At 46.7% G+C, this 25,215-nt stretch overlaps 1 protein-coding gene across 2 annotated transcripts in view; it reads right to left on the reverse strand.

The window, feature by feature from the left end:
- Positions 1-6,189: 6,189 nt before the first annotated feature.
- RAD54L2 (RAD54 like 2) overlaps positions 6,190-25,215 on the reverse strand; it is an 85,332-nt gene continuing 66,306 nt past the window's right edge. For both annotated transcript variants that reach the window (XM_058678578.1, XM_058678577.1), the window contains exons 11-22: positions 24,866-25,043; positions 23,213-23,464; positions 22,901-23,019; positions 21,635-21,753; positions 19,117-19,216; positions 17,774-17,979; positions 16,535-16,707; positions 15,817-16,013; positions 12,415-12,614; positions 10,314-10,403; positions 8,614-8,706; positions 6,190-8,242 (exon numbers count right to left, since the gene is read on the reverse strand). In XM_058678578.1, coding sequence (XP_058534561.1) covers positions 7,248-8,242; positions 8,614-8,706; positions 10,314-10,403; positions 12,415-12,614; positions 15,817-16,013; positions 16,535-16,707; positions 17,774-17,979; positions 19,117-19,216; positions 21,635-21,753; positions 22,901-23,019; positions 23,213-23,464; positions 24,866-25,043 — 2,722 coding nt within the window. In that variant the 3' untranslated portion in view covers positions 6,190-7,247. The remainder of the gene's footprint in view (positions 8,243-8,613; positions 8,707-10,313; positions 10,404-12,414; positions 12,615-15,816; positions 16,014-16,534; positions 16,708-17,773; positions 17,980-19,116; positions 19,217-21,634; positions 21,754-22,900; positions 23,020-23,212; positions 23,465-24,865; positions 25,044-25,215) is intronic.

The following is a 25,215-nucleotide window of genomic DNA, read 5'->3' on the forward strand; positions in this document are numbered from 1 at the left end:
TAACACCCATGATAGGGAGGGGATAGGGAGGGGCTCACTGGCTTGGTTGTGTCCTTCCACCACTTCGACTCCGACTCTTGGCCAGACTAGACTCTGAGAACAGGTATCCCCTGAGCATGGCCCTTATATGTCTGCATTCCTCATTCTCTGTTCACTGCTTGGGCCCAGTGCATGTGTTAATGCCAAGATGCTTCGTATTTCTAATTTGTGTACTATTGGGAGTTCCAGGAGAGGTGAGGCCTAGTAGTGGAATGTGGGCAGAGAAGCCAGGGAAATGTGAATGTCTGCAGCTTTGTGAGTGTGCCCAGGTTTTTTGTTGCACGTCTCTTAGGATAACTTTTATTGTTGGGGAAGCTGGGACATAGGTCTTCAGCTTAATGGATGGACTTCAGGGTAATGGTCATTTGTTCCTCTTGGGGTTTCGATTGACTGAATTGCTGTATGGACTTGTGATTTGCTATTTCTAGTGGGCCCTGTTGTCACCAAGCTTGGTTAATAGAGATTCCTTCATAAACTTTAGACTTCTCTGGCATGATCTCACTTGCGCCCTGCAACACCTTGTGGATCCCGCAGCCCCGCAGATGCCTCCCTTCCCAGCTGGGGAATCAGCTTTTCCAGGGAGCTGGTCTGCACTGCCCATTTAGCACAATCCGTATGACTCCCAGGTCAAGTATAAATTCCTTGGAGATTGTTTCTATCTATGAACCACTCAGCTAAGTTGCCTGAAGCTAAAATCCTGCCTTCCTGAGACCCAGCCTTGCTGTGGAGCAAACAGGGGAGGCGACAGTTAATGCCCATAGTTTGGAAACCAGACAGGCTGGGCCACCAGCTGATGAGGATGAGGACGAGGACCACTGTTGGAGAAGGGAATCACTCTGAGGAGGTCACCAGGAAGGTGGCCACATGGACAGTACCTCCTCTTGTGCATCCCACACCTGCAGCTGGGAAGAGGTGGCAGCAATCCAGGCTCTCTGCCTATCTCATCCCCACTTCACATTTTTTCTGCCATGGAAAGCCTGGCAACATGGGTTCAGGCATTCTGGACTGGGTCAGCAGGTCATGGCAGTTGTTTGACCTATGGACATCAAGCATGTGATCAAAATCTTCAGAGGGCCCAGCCAAGTAGGTCGTGGACTTGGAAGGGACAGGATGCTGACTCAGGGCCCAATGCAATGGCTCTTCATCCTGTAAGTGCCTGTGCCATATGGGCACTGGTTCATGTCCCAGCTGCTCCACTTCCCATCCAGCTCCTTGCTTGTGGCCTGGGAAAGCAGTCGAGGATGGTCCAAAGCCTTGAGACCCTGCACCTGTGTAGGAGACTCGGAGGAGGCTCCTGGCTTCTGATCGGCTCAGCTCCAGCAGTTGTGGCCACTTGGGGAGTGAAACAATGGATGGAAGATCTTTCTTCTCTCTGTAAATCTGACTTTCCAACAAAAATAAATAATTCTTTTTGAAAAAAGAGGGCCCGACGGCATGGCCTAGCGGCTAAAGTCCTCGCCTTGAACGCCCCGGGATCCCATAGGGCACCGGTTCTAATCCCAGCAGCTCCACTTCCCATCCAGCTCCCTGCTTGTGGCCTGGGAAAGCAGTTGAGGACGGCCCAAAGCTTTGAGACCCTGTACCCGCGTGGGAGACCTGGAAGAGGTTCCTGGTTCCCGACTTCGGATGGGCACAGCACCGGCCGTTGCGGCTCACTTGGGAAGTGAATCGGATGGAAGATCTTCCTCTCTGTATATCCGGCTTTCCAATAATAATGAAATCTTAAAAAAAAAAAAAAAGAAAAAGAAAAAATAGGAGCACCCCACACTTGTGGAATGGAGGGAGAACCCCCTCTGATCAGCTTCAGGGCCCCAGCCTGCCTTGATGGACTTTACCACAGGCTGCTTCTACCAGTGCAAGACCTCAATTGGCCACCAGGAGGCAGTAGCCTACCTTGCAAGGTACTTGGTTCACACTGCTCTGAGACCCAAAGGCCCAGTTATTTGCTTCATCCACCCTTTACTCAGTCTATTCCCAGCAGTTTTCCTATCATGTGACTTTTGACTCTTCTGGACTCCCTCTAAATCCCCACAGAGGTTACTGTTAAGGAACCTCCTTCATATTTTTCCAGAGAATGCCCCTCTGCCAAGGTTCCTCCTTTTAAATTAAATCCAGAGGCCACAGTGGATGGTCCCTCTGCCCCTCCAAGGCCCAGTTAGTCTTGGTGAGCCAGTGGTTAGATTCCATTACTCAGATGAAAACCAGAGAATGTGGAGTGTGCGATGCTCAGCACATGCTGCCACCAATCCACTCTCCAACACCATCTCCTACTTTCTGAAGATAATGCAGCATCCAGGTTTTAGCATTCATAGCCTAGTCACAGCTGCCCCCAGTAAGACCAGCCATGGCTAACGATGGGTCAGGCTTAAGTCACACCCAAGCCTGAAGAGGAAGTGGTTGACCAGCATACTTGGAACTCTGCAGGCCAGCATAAAGGCAGCCTGCCCTATGGCCCTACCCTCTCATCCCCAACTACCATCTCCATGCCCACCATGCTCTGGGCTACATTCCTTCTGCCATCACCCAACCAAACAGCTGTCCAGGCAACTGCTTGATAAAACCACGATGCCTTCTTGAGTTTAAATTTTATTTTACAAAAAGAGAAATAAAGAAAACTGATAGGCAGTTATACTGACTTACAATTGTTCTGTTTGCTTTTTTAAAAAAAGTGACATGAAACACAAGTAAAAATAAATACGTCATAGAAACAGCCAGTTGCCCGGTCTGTGGGGCAGGAGCGCCTGCCCTGCTGAGAGCGGAGGGAAGCCCGTGGTCACACCAGCAGCTGGGCCACCCAGCCACAGATGCTCCTCAAAGCCAGGCGCAGGTCCCAGGCCTCAGGGGCGTCCTGAGGAAATAAGACGGAAAACCAAAGCCAGGTGCCAGGTCCCTAGATCCACCTCAGCTCTCCCCATTTCTCCTGGCAGCAGTGTGGGCTTAGTGGTTATCCATTATGACCCCCTCAACCCACCTAGACCCTCTCCCCCAACTCCTCTCAAGAGGGTGCAAAGAAAAACCTGCCTTGGGAAGGCTGGGGGGTGGGGAAGGATTCTTCTGGTAAGCCCCCAGCCCACCCTGAGTAACACAACCAGATAAGTCATTATACACCCAGGTGCACATGACACACACACAACAGACGCACACACAGACATACATACGCACAGCTGGGCTAGGCTCTCTTCCAGGGAGGATCCTGGGTCAGGTCACAGTATGAGGTCCCTGCACTCGTGAACATCATCACAGCAGTGGTGGCAGAGAATACACAAACCATTCCCAGTCCTCTGCATCCTGCATGGCTATCTGCTGTCAATATAATGGATCACAACATCACAGAGAGCCATGCGAGGGGAGAAGAGCAGACGCAGATCCCTGAAGAGAAGTTGGATTCTGCCTGTTCAGGAAGTTCACCTTGGTAAGACTTGGGTAGTCCTGATGGGCCTACGGCCAGCCTTGGGGCACAGTGGGACACATAGGGCAGAAGGTACAAGCTGATAGGAAGAGTCTGAAGGTGACCCAGGGAGAGCACAGCATTCTGAGACCTTGAGGGGCTGGCTTTCAGGGGAGTCTGCAGAGTCCCCTGGAAGGAAGGACAAAGCCTCCCAGGCATTTTGGCAGGGGAAGAGCCACGGTGGGTACAAAAGTCATGGCTCTGAGGAAAGATTTCCTCTGGGAAGTCTAAGGGAAGTGGAAGGGAGGAGACCGTATTCAGAAACACTAGAAACAAGGAATGTAACCCCAAGAAGCCCTTCCTCATGGGCTACGAACTCAATTCCAGAGCAGTGCCAGGCTTAGAGGGACTATCACAGTGGTCCCTGCATGGCTGACAGCTTTGGTGGCGACTCTCCCATACAGACTACTAAAGCTTGGTTGTTTCAACCCACCAGCAAAGCTGTACCCCAGCTCTTTGTTTTATGCTTCCAGAGTGGAAAATTTCATATTTAGCTGTGAGTCACAAGTAGATACAGATTCCGCACACTAACTCCCAGGCAAGGGAGTTCCACGGCCCGGACTGAGTCAGGAAACGATGTGACAAGTGCTTGAGAAGAACAACTCCAAAGGGCGAGGCCTTCTGAGAAAGCCAACCTCAAGAAAAACATCTAACCCAACGTGGGTCACTTACTTCTTTCTGAAATAACTACTTCATCCCGGGTCAAATTTTATCCACAAGATACAATGAAAAGAAAATCAAGCATCACCACTAATGCTAATCCTGAAGTATTAATTAGTACTGTGTTTCCCAACTTAAGGACTTGAGCTAACTCAGAAGGATGATAGGCCTTGAGATGCATCAGACAACACTGGGTGGAAGACGAGAGTGAAGAGAGAATGGCAGGCCTGATTTGCCTTCTTTCTCATCACGTCTTCCCTTTCTCAGGCCTGGACGGAACCACTGCCAAAGGTTTCTGATCAAAGAAGCTGTCAGACATGGTTCTTTGGCTCTGAGACTTGCCTGCTCCTCTCACATTTGTGCATATTTGACGAGCATGCACATGTGCTTACCAGCAGAAAAATCAGCTAAGTGTTTCAGCTTCATTTCTTCAAAAAACAAAACAAAACGTGGAACTTGAAGCAGTCCAATTCCCATGATTCCACCTTGACTTTCCTACGGAAGCTCCACACATCAGAGAAAGCCTTTTCTTGCCAGGCCAGGCCAGGCCAGACCCCCAGAATTAATGGCTTCTTGCTTAGCTGAAGTTAAACTCAGCCCCTGGGACCAGTGGGTGGAAAGCAGGTGTGTGCTGTCTCTTTGAACACCCATTCACTTCCTGGCAACATCAAAAGCCCATCTTTCCAGGAACTGGTTTCTAGACTCTGCGAGACTGCTGCAGTGGTAGCTCAGAAGTGAATAAATACACACTTCTTCTTTCCCAACACACACACACACACACACACACACACACACACACACACACACCCTCTGGAATCCTAGTGCCCCAGCGCCTGACAGGCATCAGTCTAAGCCAGGTTCTGTGCGTGTTATGCAAACTGGAGGTCCAGACTAGTTCACTCCTACTGCACCAGCCTCACCCTGAGTGCCTACTCATCCGAGTCCCTTCACCACCCCTTCTTGGGATGCATCTGAAAGAGAAAGCACTGGTTGGAACTGCTATTTTTAAATTATTAAACTAATTTGCATAGCTAAATTGTAGATCTAAGGCTTTTATGAGTAGAGGAGTTAAGTGTCTGACACCATGCTTATGAAAACAAAGCTCTTAAGTTCCATTTTTGGTGTTCTGGGACAGCACAGAAATACGCACAAACACATATACCCCACTAGCGCTTCCTGTCTGTTCTCTGGGGACAGTTCCTCCAGTCTATTAAGGCCGAGTGGAAACAGGCTGGTCACAAGACTTGTAGGAACTACTGCTGAAATGGCCTGGCTAAGCTGCCTCGTGGACTTGGTGAAGCTGTCCACTCAGGAAAAGCGAACCACAGGGAGGTGGTCAAACTCTAAAGTCAAACAAGGTTTGTTCATCATAAATAACAGCCTGGCATTCTTTGGGGGTGGGGGCACACAGGCACACCAACAGGAAGACTGACAGTGTTTATGCTTAAGGACTAGATGCCCCTACCCTGGCACTGGGAAGAAGAAGAAGCCCAGAGTGACTGGTGTGATCAAAACAACAGCCAGACCTAAGGCTCCTATTGTGGAGGGACTCCACTGTGTTCTTTTGAAGATGAGAGCAAGAAGCCACCACACCCAGCACCCGCCTGGCTGGGAAAGCCAAGACATTTCCTAAAACGACAATGATCGCTTGTTCCCTGAAGCCAACAGCTTCCTACATCCACGGCCGCACCATTCAGGGTAAAGAGCCAACCCCTAAGGTCATCCCAGGATATAGCTCCACATTTGGGGTCACCAACTTCCCAATAAGAAAGCTCAGGATTCCAAGTTTCAGTTTCTGTTCAATAAATCTCCCCACCCCAAACTAACTAGTCTCAGGATTCCCTGATCTTCCTGAGAGACCACTTCCCCCAAACAACTTATTCAATGGAAACTGTGGTCAAGCCTCACTCACCATCCAGCCAGGACCGTCTTCACCAGCAGCTACGGAGTCTGGGATATCTGGAAACTTCCTTCCCTTTCTATCTCCTACCCTCCTAACCCCTAGGTCTCCCCTCCTCCACATAAAAAAAAAAAGACACATGGAAAGTCCAAATAATAAATAATTGCCCATAAGAAATAAATTAACACAGAGTTCTCTAGCAGGGAAGGGAAGGGAGAGAAAGGCCAGTAGGGCGGGCAGCGAGGGGCTCAGTCAGTCTCTTCCAGCCACGATTCCACCAGCTCTCACTCACAGCCTTGGCACCCACCCGCACAGCTGTCCAGCTGGGAAGGGAGCCCTCTGCAGACAGACACAGCGGAAAGGACAGAGACGAGTAATGCCCATTTTTCTCTCATGATTTTCTCCAAATTTTAAAACAAATGCGGCTCTGAAGACCAGTGACTTCAGTTAGCCAAGCCTTCTTTTTACCCAACTTAGAGGGCAACTTGTGATTTCAATGGCTCTACTCCCGGGCTCACCCTGACATTTATGCTAATAGTGGCCACTACACTCTGATTTCCATTTTAAAAAAAGATAAAATTCATTTTTTGTTTTCCCCCTCGGTTTCTCCCTCCCCTCCCATCTTCACCCCTGCTCTGTTGCACACGTGTACATACATATATAAGCATACACACTCAGAAACACACATACCTGGTCTGCTTCCTTCCCACCCCCTAAAATAACCCCATGTCACATGGGATCTCAATCTGCTCCCCCTGCCCACCCTTTTTTTTATCACTCACCCTCCCTCCCCTCCCCTTCCTAGGCCAAGCTAAGTTACCCAGTAAGGCAGCTTTCTTGGGAGAGAATGTTCCCAAAAGACAGAAATGGGATGCGAGCTTTCTAGAACTCAGATAGGTGGACAAGCAATACACAGCATAAGCAAGGCAGGAAGGAGGAGAGGCAGGTGGCCCTGCCCCTCCATCCCTGTCTATTTTGGGTCCCTGAATTCTCCCTATTGCTGCTCTGTTTTTATTTTTGTTTCCTTTGCCTCTTGTTAAACAGCAACAGAGCCCTGCCACCATGGTCAACCACTCTTATTTGAGCTTACTCTCTTCCCTCCTGCCAAGTGCTCTAATCTGAGAAAGCCCAGGTCACTGTCTTCCTGCCTGTGAGGCCACCTGCTGGGGGCCTCAAGTGAGGTGGAGAGGGACTCCCCAGCTATTTCCCAGTGACCTCTATCACATCGTCATCCTTATCCTCATCATCGTTGGAGCTGAATCCCACTTCGGCCACCTCGTGAGAGTCAAATGGAGGCACCTGGGACCGGAGGAGGCCACCAGCTGGGTAGCCCGCGTGTGGGGACACATAGCCTGGGTAGACAGACATGCCCCGCGAAAGGTTGCTGGGCAAGATGGGGGAAGGAAAAGGCGCAAACATCCTTGGCTCGGACAGGAGTGGCTGTGAGAATGGGAGTGAGTAGCTGGGGAGTATCCCTGGCACGGAGGGGTTGAGCATGAAGGAGGGGTTGCTGGCAGTGACTGAGGTAGCCGTGGAAGAGGAACTGACAGGGCCTGCTGGCACCACAGGGTCAGTAGTCACTGGAAACACCAGGCGGGCATCTGCCAGCAAATTGGACAGCTGGTAGTAGGAAGGGGTACTACCCATAAACAGGGAGTTCTCCCCAGCCTGGGAGGTGAAGGGGGGGGTGAGGTTATGATTTAAGGAGACGGGTGGCATGGCAAACCCGCCAGAGACTGGATACCCGTGTTCATACGGCTGCACGGGGGCTGGCAGATGGCCCTTCCTGGATCGCCGGCGAGTTGACTCCTGGGCAGCAGTTGGAGTGGCCAACTTTCGCTTGTGGCCCCTTATGTCCAGCACTGAGTGCCTGCCACCAACGGGTGGGCCAGTCACCAAGAGGGAACTGTTGAGGCAATGGGTCCCGAGTCGACGCTCAGTCCCAAGAGCTGTCACGGGAACAGCACTGTTGTCCATGAGTTGAGCCGGAGGGCCAGGCAGGGTGGCATTGGTGCTTGGGGAGCTCTGACAGGATTCCCGGGCAGCAGCTGCATCTGCGTACTGCTGGAGCTCACTGATGATTTCCGGGCTGTCGGGAGAGACAGGCCTGGTCAGCCCCTCAGGGTCAGGGGCCTTGGGTGATGAGGCACTGTGTCTGCCATTGCTTGTGGACTCTCGAGAAGACCCCTGCGAACCTACAGACAAAAGGCACGTCACTGAGAACCAAAATAGCAAGGGAGAGAAGTGAAGGAAATATTTTATCTTAAAAAACAAACAAAAAAAACCCCAAAGCGCCTCCTGTCCTCTGGTTTCCTACATTCTTATGGTTTGCTGTCCAATCTTCCCCAGTCACAAAGAGAGTAACCCTATGAGCCAGGAAACAAGTTCATCTATGCAAAAAGCATGGCGCTTCTCTGCACCCTAGTTTCCTCAACCTATAAAACTGCACACTAAAGAAACTCCTATGAGAGAATGGACATGAAGCACTAAGAGACCATTCTGTTTTGTTTTTTAAAGGCTCATTCCAAACCAGACTAAGGTTAGTGGAAAGTAAAAGGCACTGTACCTGAGGCAGCGATCCGACCATCTTCAGGGGCCTTTGGTTTGCCAGTCGCCCGCACAGCAAAGATTCTCCCATCACTGGTGCGGATGTACGTTCCTAAGAAGAGACAGGAAGAAGACTGTTAAACAGACACATGATACAGCCAACCCAGGGAAGCAAGGCACCAAGGATGGGAACAAGTTATGAAACTAAGTGTCATATTTTCTTCTCAAAATCCTTGAAAAAAGGAGTGGGGAGCTAGAAAATTATGGTCCCACTGACACTGACAGCAAGTCTGCCATGTACCAGGCCCTATCCCAGACACCGAGATACACAGGATAGAAAAAAATCTCCTGTCGCATGGAGTTTAAACTTCTAGCAATAGAATAGTAGGAAAGACTAACTGCAACAAAGGGAATAAATAGGACACAGTGAAAGAAAACAAACTGATACTTTATGTTCCCAAAAACTCTGGTCCAGGTCCTCCTCTTCAACTTAAGAGAAAAGAGCCTGATTGCCTCAGTATCCTTTCTGCCCTGGAAGAAATAATTCAAGATCTGCAATCTATTTCCACAAGACACCAATCTACCTCTCAGTCTTAGGAATGGTAAGTCAATCTCCTGGAATGTCAGGCTATTCCCTGGCCAGGGGTTGGTAAACCTTTTCTTAAAAGCAGAATGGATTTTTGGGCTTCATAAGCTTCAAGGTCTCCTTTGTGAATACTCAACCCTATTGCTGTAACATGAAAAGAGCTGGGTGTGGTTATGTTCCAATTAACATTTGACTTACAGACACCAAGAAGTAAACATAATATAACAGGTCCCAAATGTTGCTCTTTTGCTTTTTCTGGAAACCTTAGCTTGCACATTCAGTAACAGCCAGCAGGCTGGATATGGTCCCAATTCACTCTTCGCCAACCTTATCATACCTATTCCTCCTTTCTTTTTTTTTTTTTCAAAGATTTATTCATTTTATTACAGCCAGATATACACAGAGGAGGAGAGACAGAGAGGAAGATCTTCCATCCGATGATTCACTTCCCAAGTGAGCCGCAACGGGCCGATGCACGCCGATCCGAAGCCGGGAACCTGGAACCTCTTCCGGGTCTCCCACGTGAGTGCAGTGTCCCAATGCATTGGGCCGTCCTCAACTGCTTTCCCAGGCCACAAGCAGGGAGCTGGATGGGAAGTGGAGCTGCCGGGATTAGAACCGGCGCCCATATGGGATCCCGGGGCTTTCAAGGTGAGGACTTTGGCCGCTAGGCCGCGCCACCGGGCCCTATTGTTTCTTAACTCAAGCCAGATGCATTTGTTTTGCTTCCTAGCCCAATACTTTTTTTCTTTTAAACTTTCTTTCTCTGTTTAAGATTTATTTTTATTGGAAAGGCAGATATGTGGAGAGAAGAAGATACAGAGAAAAAGATTTTCTGTCTACTAGTTCACTTTCCAAGTGGTCACAATGGCTGGAGCCTTGCCAGGAGCCTGGAGCTTCTTTGAGGTTTCCCACATAGGTGCAGGGTCCCAAGGCCCTGGGCTGTCCTCTACTACTTTCCCAGACAACAAGCAGAGAGCTGGATGGGAAGTGGAGCAGCCAGGACATGAACTGGCAGCCATATGGGACTCCAGTGCATTCAAGGTGAGGACTTAAGCCACTAGGCTACTGCGCCAGTCCCCAAACCAATACTTTCAACCAAGGCAGGGCATGGACCCCAGACAGGTACTCACCTTTTGTCCCACGGATGATATGGATGCTCTCACCAGCATTAATTCTTGCCTGAACATCGGTGGAGCTGTTGAGCCCAGGAATAACAATATCTAGCAAAAAAAGAGATTAAACTTAGATGACATAGGGTCTAACTGAAGGAAGGAAAGAAAAAGAGAGGTCTCATATCCAGAATTGTTTCTCTTTGGCTTCCCTAAAGCCTTTCAGTGAAGCAGAGGATTTGAGAAGGTGAAGAAAGCAATTCTCCCCACAAAGGGCACTGGGAAGACAAGAATCTTTTTTTGAAATCTGATCAACTGCCCAATCAACTTCCCTTGATTTTACAACAAATTCAAGAGTTTTGATTTGGAAAAAGCTCTAGTCCAAATGTTATGACTATCTGTTGTCTCTCTTCCCTATACTATCACATCACTTCGGGCTCCAACAAAGACCCCCTCCTTTTTCTTGCAGACATTATCCTACACCTGGAGGAGAGTATTTTTCAAGAATCAGCTGAGTACTGAAGTACTGCAATGTCCAGTCACCAACCTCCTTATGTAAAACTGCACAAGTATTACATGTTAATAAAAATTCTACATAAAAATGTACAAGTGTTCTACGTTAACTATTTTAAATACCCAACCATGAAGAGAAGTGCAGGTTCCATGGTCTGCCATGGAGTGCAAATGCCAAAGCCGAGCCTCCTCAGAGGCTCAGACGGAGCAGTGGACAACACAATCAGGTGCACATGGAGGATATGGCAGTCTATCGGAACCTGCAGAGGATACCTGACATCACAACAGAGGACAGAACAAATCAACCAACTACTCCAGCCATGCGTTGGCAGTGAAAAACTGGGCAAACGGAGACTCTAAGATGGGCTAGGCTAATCAGTGGATTCTGCAGCAACTTCATCGTGCTTGGAATGGTGAGACTGGCAGCAATTCATAACCGTTGAACTATCAAAACCACTTGAGCAAGACCCTCGGAGCATGCCCCACATCGGGCACCTGAGATGGGTGGGAGGCTGGGTGGGGCTTCTCCCTTTATCTCCCTATTTACCCCAGATACAGAAAAAAAAGAGAATGTGGAACTAATAGTCTTACCCACTTTCCTGTAGCCCTTGAACCTTTGTGTCCTAAATTAACCATGTAAAGATTGTCAAAAATAAAGGGGAAAAAAAACATTTTAAATAATTTTACATACCAAACGTCAGCCAGAAAATAAGTTACAAAAAAGGTATTTTTTTCTTTTGACTCACTTTAATCTTTTCAAAAGATTTATTTACTTAAAAGCCAGGATGACAGAAAAAGCAAGCAAACACAGGCTTTCATCTGCTGGCTCATTCATTCCCTACAATAGCTGGGGCTGATCAGGCCATAGTCAGGAGGCCAGAACTCTAACTAGGTCTCTCATGTGGGTGGCAGGGACCCAAGTACTACAGTCATCACCTGTGGCCTTCCCAGGAACAATAGGAAGAAGCAGGATAGGAAGTGAGGGAAAGCAGAACTTGAACTAGTGTTCTCATGTGGGTTTCAAGTGTCACAGGTGGTGGTTTAACCCATTTTTTTTTTAAACATGAGCTTGCATTATATTCATCCTCAACAAAAAAAAAAGTCAAAGAATTTTCATTAAAATTTATGTACTATGAGCATTTCTGAATAACAAGATGGAAAACAAGACCATGAAATGCATTCTTTCCCCATCACTGATTTACAGAATGAAACTGATGGGTAGATGGGCTGCCCATATCTACTACTGCTCACTTATGCTCATCCACAAACTGATAAAGAAGGAAGCAAGTAATGATTCAGGTCTCACAATTGCATGAGTAATGGCTGTCCTCCTACAACCTCTGAGAACTTCCAAACCAACACTGTATTCCAGGTACCTTTTCAGAATCTTGCATTAGTTAATCATAAAAATTTGGTTCCATATTATACTTCAGATATGTCACCAGAATGCAAATCCTCAAGATCTGGGATTGCTATCTTTGTATTTCTATCTATAGTGTCAAGCACTATAAGGTCAGGAACATAAAACATGTTTAGTAAATACCTCTGGGATGAATAAAGTTACTTAACACAGGATCACACAGTGGATCAAAACTCAGGAGTTCCTCACCCGTTGTGGTGACCACCTTCTGCACAAGGACTCCCGCACGTTGCAAGTAGTTGATGGGGAAATTCATGGATGGATTTGTGCTGGAGGTAGAGCTTACACTGCCTCCCAGTGGGACATGCCGGGGCATCATGGGGATGGGAGTGGACTGGACAGGACGAACACTGGCCACAGGCTTTTCATCACCCTTCAGTGTCGGCTGCCTATGAGAAAAAGACAAGCATACTACTAACAGAGTGAAGTAGGAAGGCTGCAGAGCCTCTCCAGAGTGCTCCGTAGTACATTGCCAATGACCACGGAGAAGAATCAGAAGACCATGCAGTGTAGTCAAAATGAGACTAGTGGCAGGAATGAGATGAGAGAGACAGAGAAAGTAGAGTATCAGACATGTGGAGAACAACACTTTTTGAGTCATGCGTGGCAGCATCTCTCCTCTAGAACATGGATGAGAGGAAGTCAGGAAGATGCAAAGGTACAGTATGGAGGGAATTTTCCTCAGATCATAGTAAATACATTGAGGATTGGTGGGAAGAATTTTCCCTATTCACCAAGGAAAAAAGTGCTGTGTTGATGTCATATGTGTAGGTGACCCTGAGACTGATTTTCAGCCATTCCCTTTCCCTTCTCATTGAAACCTCACAACCCCATAACCACTGTAGGTATCTCTCTGTTCTAAACAGAACCTCCTGGCTACTGTTTGGGCAGTTCTACAGAGTGTCTGCTAGTCAGGATCACTACAAAAATCATGCACTAGGCAGCATACCAAATGGCAGAGTCAGAGTCAGCCAGAGCACTGGCTACGTGTTTCTTGTTGGCAGCACACCAAAATGTTACCCATCACCAATGAGATATTCTTCACTGATGGATGTTGGTGCTTTAAAATAATGCCATAATGTTGTAAATGGTTGGAAATATTATGTTGGGACTTTTAATTGATTGGAATGATACTCTGCCGGCTCTACCTTCAGACCAGAGATGGTCTCACCAAGAAACCGTTGAACTTACCAGGACAATAAGATGCTGGACTTTATGCTTGGTAAATACCTCAAATAAAAGAATGTCAAATGAATTTGAACTATAGAAATGCAACAAGGTGGAGCAATCCACTGTGGGGGGAGGGTTTTGGGAGGGGCGGGGGGAATCCCAGTGCATAAAAAAATGTATCACATAATGCAATGTAATTAGTTTTTAAAAAAGGAAATATGGCTGTTATAGCTGGGGCTAGGCCAGGCTGAAGCTAGGTGTCAGGAGCCCCTTTCGGGTCTCCCACATGGGTAGTATAAGCCAAAACACTTGGGCCATCACCTGTTGATTTTCCTTGGCCATTAGTAGGAAACTAATCAGAAGAGAAAAAGCTGGGACATGAACAGGAGCCCCAGTGAGATGTCAGCATTGCAGGTGGTGACTTTACTTCTAATGCCACAATGTTAGCCATTGAAGAATTTTTTTCTGTAAAAACCGCTATCTAGGCCTTGCAAATAAACTTCTAGCTTTTACACACACACACACACACACACACACACACACCTATGGTGTATAAGCTTTCTGAAATTTGTATCTTTCACCTCTGTGGTCAGGAAAAAGGACACCTTGAGCTGGAATGGTCTTCCTCATCCATTTGAATACAGGCTGACACATGAAAGTTGTTAGAGTTGATCCTCACAACCACTCAGTCACATTGCTCTTGGGCTACGGTCTCTTGGCCTTTGTACTAGTCTCTGAAAATTCCCAGGTTCCCAAATAGATCAGGCATCACAGGTCTGGGGCCCATTTCCTCAATGTCTTCCCAGGGTAGCTGGAAGGAGTTAGAAATCCTTATTAGATGTACCTGGTATTCCTCATAAGCTCAAAAGACACAAGGGAAACAGGAACTCAGTCCAAGTTTCATACTAGGCAGTGGCCTGGGCTAGGAATATGGGTTGTTAAGACTGTCCACAAGTACCTAGACAGGACAAGGCATCAGCAGGACTGTGGTGCAGTTCATCAAGTGCTGTGAGCAGCTCTTGACTCCACAGGGTCAGAGCTGGGACAGACACAGCTCAGAGCCCCACCTGGACCATATGTCACATCTTCCTTCCACATGGCTTTTCTCTCGTGGTCTACAGGTTTAGGATACTTTTGCTATTCTACACGAAAAAAAGGCCCAGACAAGAGAAAAAAAAGAAACAGATGATAGAATCTTAGAAAATGACAGAGATGTAAAGTCTAGACTTCAAAAAAGACAGTGTCTTCAATTTACTACACAAAAGGTTGCAAATTTACTCACTTAAAATCAGGATCTTATATAAAATCTTACATGGTTTTATTTCCTTAGAACCTCACTAAGCAAAGTTTCTCTTATATAAGAATCTTTTTAAAAAGGATTAAATCTATTCCCCTTTGTTTTATTTATTTTTAAAGATTTATTTAATTTTGTTGGAAACGCAGCTTTACAGAGAGATGCAGATACAAAGATCTTTGTTGGCTGGTTCACTCCTCAGGTGGCAGCAATGGCCTGAGTTTAGTCTTTCTGAAACCACGAACCTGGAGCTTTTTTCTGGATCTCCCACATAGGGTAGGGTCCCAAGGCTTTGGGTCATCCTCTACTGCTTTCCCAGGCCACAAGCAGGGAGCTGGATGGGAAATGGAATAGCCAGGCCACGAACTGGCAGCCATATGGGATCCCCGCATTCGCAAAGTGAGGATTTAGCCACTGAGCCATCACATTGGGCCCTAAATCTATTCCCCTTTAATAAAAGAATTATCTGTAATTTAGGTAAGTAATTTACAAAATAGGCATACCAATCTTACAGCTGATCTGGTGAAGTGGGAGGGCGAGGGTTGTGAGGTGGTTTGTCTTGAAATGAAAAATGACATTAAACAGAGATCAAGGTTCTGTAAAATTCTCACTTAGCAGTTGGCTTCCATCATGTACATACTTAAAACCCATCTAAAAGTTGTACTAAGAGATATTTTGCTTGGGATCATAGCACACAGAATGAAATTCCAAGAGCAGAATTACCTGTGATCCAGGACCCGGAGAGAACACAGCCTGCATCTTGAACTTCACTGAAAAGTGAGGTCTAGGGCCATGGTGCAAGGGGTAGATTGCAACTGTGTGGAAAGGCTGGGCCTCTGTGTTTTGGGAAATGGCCCCTGTATCCACCCTGATGCCACTCCTGCCATCCCCACCCAGGAGTCCAGAGGGCTCCCCTGAGTCACAAAGCCATCAGCTCATTCTTCAAACCAGGGCAGTCCAGAATCAGAGTCTTAAAAGCCCAAGGCTATGGAACCGCTAGAACAGAACCTGTTAGTTCACAACGGCCAAAGAGCAGTTGTAGGCTCTCTTCCCTACATACAAAAGGAACCAGATGAGAGGCTTCTGAGCCAGGTGCAGCAGCAGATCCTGCCCTGTCAGTGACTCACCAGTTTCTCTGACTGAAGGCAGGGATGCTAGTCAGGCTCTGGTCGCTGGCGGGGTAATACTGAGCATATGATGGGCGCGTGTAGGGGACTGATGTGCGTTTGTCTTCCTCATAGCTTTTCTTTGCTGCTTTTTTCTCAGCCTTGGTCAGCTTGTGATCCTTTCGGTTGAGGAGCAATGACTCATGCTCGAAAGGCTCCTGGGGACACAGAAGGGAACTGACTTAATTAGTGGTCTTTGTGCCAGCATGACTGATGCACAAGTCTTATTTTAAAACCCAAAAATGGCTGGCTGTGTCCAGAACCAGTAAGAGCCTGCTCAGAGACACACAGGCAGGTTTACTGGCCATCTGTCAAGAGCATGACTCACAGCTCTAACCATGTACCAGTTTTAGACACTTGAGCTGCCTTCCATATTGAAGGAACGGGGATCGCATCAAATGAACAAACTACATTTCAGAACTTTCCCCTTCTCTTTCTGCTACAAGAATTCACACTGGTCAAACTGATGCACATGGCTGAACTTAGCACTCCTAGGATAGAGATGAAGGATGGAAGAAAGCAGGTGGCGGCGGGAAGGAGAGCTTTGTGAGGGAAGGACAAGAAACACTAGAGTCTAAGCCATCTGCATAAATCATGATTCAAGTAAAGGAAGCAAGCTTGCTGAACAAGCCTAGCAGAGAAAGCCATGCCAGGGACTACACATATACTAGGTTCTTACCTTGGTGATAAGGTGAGGGTACTTCAGGCAGGCAAGTTGCAGGACTGATTCCTTAACCCCCTTCACATTTAAGGATGTTTGGGGAGCTGGCTCCTTCTCAACAAAATGCAGTAGATTTTCTACTTCCTTCCGGGTGAAGTTCAGCATTGGATTTAGATCATCCACCACCCGATCTGGAAAGGAGAAGACACTGAGAAGGTTGGCTGATGGCAAAGAAGACTGGAAACACAAAGCGACAAAGGTCAGCAGAGAAATGGGAGGCTGAAAGTGGCAGAACTGTCACTAATACCAAAAAGTCAACCTACATCTGAAAGTCCAAGGCCAGGCATGAGGCTCGGGTGAAATGGAAGCATCACATAAGAGAGATACACAAGCAGCTTGGCTCTTATTGCCAAAGCTACCTTCAACAGGCAGGGTTACCTTTTCTGCAACTATTTAAAGCAGAAGGAGATGGGAGAAACTGCTAGATTCTTAATGATCCAAAGTCTATCTGTGACCTCACATCCTGCCTGTCCTCTCCCATCCTTGCTTTTATATATATATATATAAACGATTTATTTATTTTTATGACAAAGTCAGATACACAGAGAGGAAGAGAGACAGAGAGGAAGATCTTCTGTCCACTGATTCACTCCCCAAGTGACCACAACAACTGGTGCTGTGCTGATCCAAAGTCAGGAGCCAGAAACTTCCTCCAGGTCTCCCACACGGGTGCAGGGTCCCAAGGCTTTGGGCCGTCCTCTCCTGCTTTCCCAGGCCACAAGCAGGGAGCTGGATGGGAAGTGGAGCTGCCGAGATTAGAACCGGCGCCCATATGGGATCCCGGCACAAAGTGAGGACTTTAGCTGCTAGGCCACGGTGCCGGGCCCAAATATTTTACTTTTATTAGAAAGTCAGATACACAGAGAGGAGGAGAGACAGAGGAAGATCTTCCATCTGTTGATTTGCTCCCCAAGCAGCCGCCACAGCCAGAACTAAGCTGATCTGGAGCCAGGAGCCAGGAGCTTCTTCTGGGTTCTCCCACGCTGGTGCAGGGTGTCAAGGCTTTGGGCCATCCTTGACTGCTTTCCCAGGCTACAAGCAGGGAGCCGGATGGGAAGCAGGGTGGCTGGGATTAGACCCGGTGCCCATATGGGATTCCAGCACATGCAAGATGAGGACTTTAGCCATTAGGCTCACATGCCGGGCCTGAGAGTGGCCTTTTTGATGTACCTCCCCTGAGGCTGGAAGATGGCCCACCTGACATGCCCTGCTTGGAAATCTGACGGTCATAGATCTTCTTCTCAAGGGTATAGTCAGCCACAAGGCGATAGATGTGACATGGCTTCTTCTGGCCATATCGGTAGACCCGACACACAGCCTGGGCATCATGGCAAGGGTTCCAGGAAGCATCGAACACCACCACTCGGTTGGCACCAATCAGATTGACACCCAAGCAGCCAGCCCTTCAAAACACAAGTCCAAAATTACAAAGAGATGGTTTTCAGATCTGTTCTGCTCTCTGTAACTCCTACCCTAGTAACATTCCCCTTCCCTTGTGAGCACAACAAATTTGAGGATTTTGCTGTTCTGCCTGAGAAGCATTTAAGAAATGTGCCTTGCAATTAAACATAGAAGTAGCTACAACACATAAGGAAAAGTCACTCTTCAGTCTTCTGTACAAAGGACCCCAGGCCTGTTGCTGTGGCATAGCACGTTAAGCTTCTTCCTTTGGTATTCACATAACATATAGGTGCAGGCTTGAGATCCAGATGTACTACTTCCAATCCAGCTCCCTGCTAATGGCCTGGGAAAGCAGAGGAAGATGACCCAAGTGTACCCATGGGGGAGATCAGGAAAAAGCTCCTGGTTCCTCCGGCTGCTGACCTGCCCAGCTATAGCCACTGCAGCACTTGGGGAATGAGCTAGTGGATCGAAGCTCTTGTTTCTCCTTCTCTCTCTATAACTGTGCCCTTCAAATATAAATACACACATATATATGCACCATCCTCTGCTGCCTTCCCAGGAGCATAGAGAGCCAGGTTGGAAGTGGAGCAGCTGGAACTCAAACCGATGTCCATATGGAATGCTATGTGATGCTGGCATTGCAGGTGGCAGCCTTACCCGCTTTGCAACAACACTGGTCCCAGTGAATGAGAACTTTTACACTGATATTTCCAATGTTTTTAGTCTAACTGCTTAAGAGAATGTTGGTTCATTCATACCCTGCAAAGGGCCTTCTGACAGCAGAGGCAAAACATTCTTCAAGCTGCTTGGCACAACACAATTCCATCAGCTTTTTATACAGTAATAGTGCTCCTTCTGCTATTTAAAGAACTTCCACAGTCATCACATAGTCTAAGCTTCAGAACACTCTTGAGAAAACATAATCAGGATCATTTTTAATAAAGGTCGCAAAAAAGTTTGACACCATTATGATTTCCTTCTAATACAACTTCTTTGGGGGGTCCTTCTCTGACCTCAAAGACAAGTTACAGACCATAGCACTCTTTTGGATAGAACACGGATGAGTTGTGGGTTACTTCACAGTGGTCAATTATCTGGACACATCCCCCTGACCTCCCTTCTCAGACTTCACTCACCTCGTAGAGAGAAGGAACAGCCAGGTGGTAAGGTTGCTGGGATCATTGAACTGATTAATAAGCCGCTCCCTTTCAAAGGCAGGGGTACTACCATCCAGTCCTAAGAAGAAAGAAAAATCAGAGTAATTACTTTGGTGAGGGCACAAAGTAGGCCCTCATATCAGGTTGTTTCTAAATACTTACTGATTTATTTGAGAGGGAGAGAGCTCCCATCTGTTGGTTTATTCTTTAAATGCCTATAACAGCCAGGAAAGAGTGGGGCCAAAGCTAGAAGTCAGGGAACTCAATTCAGGTCTCCACATGGGTGGCAAGGAACCAATTATTCGAGCCATTACTACTGCCTTTCAAAGTCCTCATTTTCGGGAAGCTGGAATACCACAGGTACTCTGGCAAAGATGTGGGCATCTTAACTGTCGGTCCCATTTTTTGGGGAAAATAATGTTTATTTGAGGCAGAGAGATGGAGGGGAGATGGGGAGGAGTGTTAACATAATAAAGCAGGGCCAGTATTGTGAAACAGTAGGTTAAACCACTGCTTGTGACATTAGCATCCCATATGAGCAGCAGCCAACTTCCACTGCTCTGCTTCCAATCACGTCCTTGCTAATGCATCTGGGAAAGTAGGGGAAGATGGCCCAAGTACTCAGGCCCTGCCACCCATATGGGAGACTCAGAGTTCAGGCTCCCAGCTGCCTATTGGCCCAGTCCCAACTGTTGTGGTCATTTTGGAAGGGAACCAACAGATCAATTGGTCTGTCTGCCTCTATATCTCTTTGTCACTCTGTATTTCAAGTAAATAAGTAAACTTTTAATGAAAATAAACAAAAACACAAACACAAACAAAATAAAGCAAACAGAGATGAAGCAGTGCTTAGATTGCATCCCCTAGACAACATCTATGGTAGCTACAGTTTGCAAATATTACAGGACCAGAATTGCTGCATAGTAGGTAAAGCTGACACCTGCCACATCAGCACCAGTTTGAGTCCCGGCTGCTCACTTCCAATCCAGCTCCCTGTTAATACACCTGGGAAAGTGGTAGAAGATAGTCCAAGTATTTGGGCCCCTGCACCCACATGGGAGACCTGGAAGAAGCTCCTGACCTCAGACTGGCCAACTCTGGCTGTTGTGGCTATTTCGGGAATGAACCAGCAGGTGAAAGATCTCTAACACTACCTTCCAAATACATATACTTTTATTTGAAATATGTACAGGCCAGTTCTCCACCTGTGGTGCCAGCATCCCTTATAGGTACCAGTTTGTATCCCAGCTGCTCCACTTCTGATTCAGCTCCCTGCAGTAGAGGTCTCAAGCTCTTGGGACTCTGTATCCAAATGGGAGACCTGGAAAAAGCTCCTGGTTCCTGGATTTGGATTGTTCAGCTCTAGTTGTTGTATTCATGTGGGAAGTAAAACAACAAATGGAAGGTCTCTGTTTCTCTTTCTCTCTGTAAATCTGCTTTTCCAATAAAAAAAAAATACATTTCTTAAAAAATCTTTTAAAAAAACGATCTGGAGGAGGATGCTTCTGGCTTCAAAAAAATTATTTTTTGAAAAGATTTGTTTATTTTTATTGGAAAGGCAGATATACAGAGAGAAAGATCTTCCATTCATTGGTTTACTCCTCAAGTGGCCACAATGGCTGAAACTGAGCCGATCTGAAGCCAGGAGCCTGGAGCTTCTTCCAGGTTTCCCACGTGGGTGCAGGATCCCAAGGCTTTGGGCCATCCTCTCCTGCCTTCCCAGGATACAAATAAGGAGCTGGACAGGAAGCAGAGCAGCCAGGACACAAACCAGCACCTATATGGGATCCTGGCAGATGCAAGGCAAGGATTTAGGTACTAGGCTGTTGCCCTGGGCTGTTCAAACTCCTTTCTAAAGAGAAAACAAAACAAAATTGGATGGCAGTATTGTTTTAATACAGAAGCAATCATTTAATAGCCTGGTACTGGGGTTCTCAATCAGAACCTTAACCTGCTTTTTCTACTTGATTTCCCACAATTTCCAAGTACAGTTTACCACTTAGTGGGCCACCTCACAGTAACAAGCTACGAAGTCAGGGCTTGTGCTGGAGGTTTCCTAGCCATGCCCTGAGCCTCACCTGTGAAAAAAATAAATAAATAAAAGAAGAAAGGAAAAAAAATTTTATGCATTTGAAAGGTAGGGTTAGAGAATTTGAGAAAATGAGTCAACCACAATGGCAGGGGTCTGTGCTGGGCCAGGCCAAAGCCAGAAGCTTCATCTGGATCTCCCACATCAGTTCAGTGGACAACTTGTGCTGCTTTCCCTGTCGTATCAGCAGGGATGTGAATTGGAACTGCAGCAGCCTAGACCTTGTGCTTCTCCACATCCCCTACCTTCGTCAAGGCCCCCAGCTCACTATATAGCCATATCCTCAACAGCTGGATCTTAGTATCTCCCCGATTCTTAGCCAGTCACAACTATTCCTATGCATTTGATGGGAATTAATTAGGAGAAAAGAAAGAAGGCCTTGCTAAGACAAAGACGATGTGAACTCACGGAAGTAGCTGACATTGCGAACCCACTTCTGTGCTCCTTGTCCCTCGGCACCAGACAGACAGGGCACTTCTCGTTTCCCTAAGAACTCCTCGATGAGCGCCAAGGTGGAAAGGCTCTGGCTAAAAGGGAGAACATGTGGTTGAGATGACTCCCAGGTCAAAAGGAACCTCGTTCCCAATGCCCGCACTCTTGTGTATCCTTCTTACAGTGGGAGCTCCCACAACCTATTCCCCATAAGAGATAACCATACCAAGAACAAACAAGGGTACTTTTACCTAGTTATAAAGGGAGCAGGGTCATCCACATTTACCATAACACTTTACTGAAAATTTTCTCCATTTTCTTCATTTTTTACTCTTTCATTAAAAAATTATGTTGCTTAGCTTAATGCACAATAACAGATAGCATTCAGCATTCAAAACTAATGCTGCATGAATGTACACTACATGTACATTACATTACATCTGATTATGGGCTTCTGCCATTCAAGAGATCTTATTAAGGAGTCAGCATCATTGCACTGTTTCTAAGACAAATAGACAGCCAGTATCCTCAGAAATGATCTGTAAAATCAGGGGAACATTAGGTTGTGCCCAGGCAGCTACTGCTGGGCTCTCAAAATATGTCCCACGTGGAAGCCTTCATTGTGAGGTTCTCAAGTCAGGCTCCTGCACTGGGCTCTCTCAGGGTATAATATGATCAGAATAAGGGCAAAGCAATCTACTTTATGTCTGTTTGTGGGGGAAGCAGGGCCCTAATGAGATTCAAAGCCATAGTCAGAGATCATGACTTGGGAACAAATCACATTCCTTATTTGGCCTTATTAAAGATCAGCGAGGAATATAAGAATAGAGCTGGCCAGCAAATATTTTGTGTAAAGGGTCAAATAGCAAATATTTAGGTTCTAGAGATCATATATATATATATATATATACATACACATATATATTTTAAACAAAAAACCAAAAAAAAAAAAAAAAACATAAAAACAAACCCTGTACAAAGGTAAAAACTATTCTTAATTTTCAGGCTAAACAAACACAGGTCAGCCAAATTTGGCCTGGGCCACAATTCTGAAGAATCATACTATGAGTTCCGGTGTTGGCTGAGCTCTAAATTGCAGAAATCACATTGGGTAAAGAAAGAAACCCCAAGAGACATGAAATGCAAGGTCCTCATGAAAAGTGCTTGGCTACAGAGGTTGGTATGGTCCATGCCACTCTTTACCATCAACACACAGCCTTAGGTGGGAATTTTTCCTCCTACCTGAACACAAGGATCTTGTCCCCAAGCTTTACACTTTCCTCAATCAAGTGGAAAAGGAGTACCATCTTGGGAGAGTTCTCTAAAACTCCAGTTTGGTAATTAGTCAGAAGGTCCTTGGCCTGTAATAAACAAACCAGGCAGTTTGGAGCAGATCAGGTACCCAGATCACCAGAAACAAAACTCTGCTTCCCAAGCACCTGGCTACCTATACAATCTTCTGCAGAGACCCTGGCAGTGCAGTGCAGGGTGCACTTCCACCCTTTGCCCAGTGGGACCTGCAAGTCCCTCAGCAGTTTATAGCTACTGACTCACCCATTCATATGTAACGATGTTGCTGCCTCGCTCCTGGAAAGGGTTGAAGCCAACCCCCTGTAGGAACTTGCTATTGGTTGCCTCTCCCATAGTGGAAGCCAAAGTGTTGTCTTCCCCCTTGACTTTTGTTCCCTGGGGCGGGCAGCGGGCACTGGTCCCTGCAGAGCTAAGCTCTTCCACATCCAGGTCTTGTTCACTGGCCAGGCTCTCCTTCTGCAGAGCTTCATACAGCACATCTGGGTGATTCCAGATCTGAGGTTCAGGAAGAGCAGAGGGGCATAGGACAAGAGAATACTCCACGGGTGACTCGTTCTGGAAATACACACTTGCTCAAATACACACCCTCACCCCAATGCTACACATCGCTACAGCAAGAATTAAAGTATCTGTGACCTCTTCACGAAGAACCTGCATATTTTCTTTCACTTTTAGTACTCACCACCACAGTACATGAATAGGAAAGGGGCAATGCCAGTGTGTTTGGTACTTAATTAAAAAGGCTATTTTCAAAAGCCTCGTATTCTTATTCAAATAAGAATGTTTTAGTTCCACTGTGTGGCTACAGTTAGCTACTATATGAAATGCAAAACAAGACTAATTTCTTCCTTTAGATAAAATGTGTCTGACTCATAAGTGATTACTCACACGCCATTGCAGAGACTGCCTATCAAGAGCTGAGAACTCCCAGGGGAAGGATGCACTGAAGCATCACAGACAATGCTGACTTCAGTTTCCTGGCTCTGCCTCGGTCTGTGGCTACAAAAGTTTTCAAGTCCCTCCTGGCCCCTACACGCCTCTTTAGCTGACTTATTAAAACAGCAATGAGGGCCTGGGATGGTAGCCTGGTGGCTAAAGTCCTCACCTTGCATGTACTGGGATCCCATATGGGTGCTGGTTCATATCTCAAATGCTCCACTTCCCGTTCAGCTCCCTGCTTGTGGCCTGGGAAAGGAGTTGAGGATAGCCCAAAGCCTTGGGACTCTGCACCTACATGGGAGACCTGCAAAAAGCTCCTGGCTTCAGATCAACCTAGCTCTACCACTGCGGCCACCTGAGGAATGAACCATTAGATGGAAGATTCTTCTCTCCATCTCTCCTCTCTGTAACTATGACTTTCCAATAAAAAAAAAAAAATTAATAAAAAATAAAACAGCTGTCAGCCAGGAACAGTAGCTAATAGGTCTGCTTAGAGCAGTTAGAAAAAAAAAAAAGTTAAAGCAACAAGTCCCTCAGTAATAAGATGAAAGATCTCAATTTAACTAAGAGAGTCAAATGCAAGGTACTCCTCAAACTTTGTCTAAGTCTTGTACTATTTGGATCCCAATTACACTAGCAGTCATTCAAAACACTGTCCCGCAATATTCTTCTATCATCTTCTTTTTACAAGTGAAAAAAAAAAAGTCAAAAAGAAAGCAAATTCTCAAATTTGGTGGAACTCTGGCCCGTTACATTACACCTATGAATGGCACTGCCATCAATGTGTGGCACACCAACTTACATCTCTCCTTGGAGCCCCCAGACCCTGTGCAGTGAACTGAGGTGGCCTCCTCCCTTTATTTTTCCTTTATCAAACACTGTCAACAAGGTAATGCACTGGGAACCCCGTACATTCTTGGTCTCCATCTCAGTCTTCCCTGAGATGCCCCCACATACCTTGCAGCACACGCAGAAAGCTTTGAGAGGGTTCAGGCCCAGCCAGCCACTGTTGCCACAATCCCGGAATCGGTCCATGAACTGTGTGTACAAGTCTCGCTGGATCTTGGAGAGCCGTACTAGGATCACATTCTCTTCCTTGGCAGGGAGATGAATCTTCAGCACAGTGTGACCTCTCCTACAGGGCAGAGATTAGAAGTGGCAAGGCCTAGTGACCAGGAGAGGTCACTGCAGGATAAACATGGACTCTCATGGCCCTGCAACACCACTCTCTCCAGGATCTCCATGCGCAACAATGCAGAGTGGTTCACAGACCAGAGGAAGAAGTCAACTGTAAAGATGGAAACACA

Source organism: Ochotona princeps, chromosome 21 (genome assembly GCF_030435755.1).
Source record: "Ochotona princeps isolate mOchPri1 chromosome 21, mOchPri1.hap1, whole genome shotgun sequence".
NCBI lineage: Eukaryota > Metazoa > Chordata > Mammalia > Lagomorpha > Ochotonidae > Ochotona > Ochotona princeps.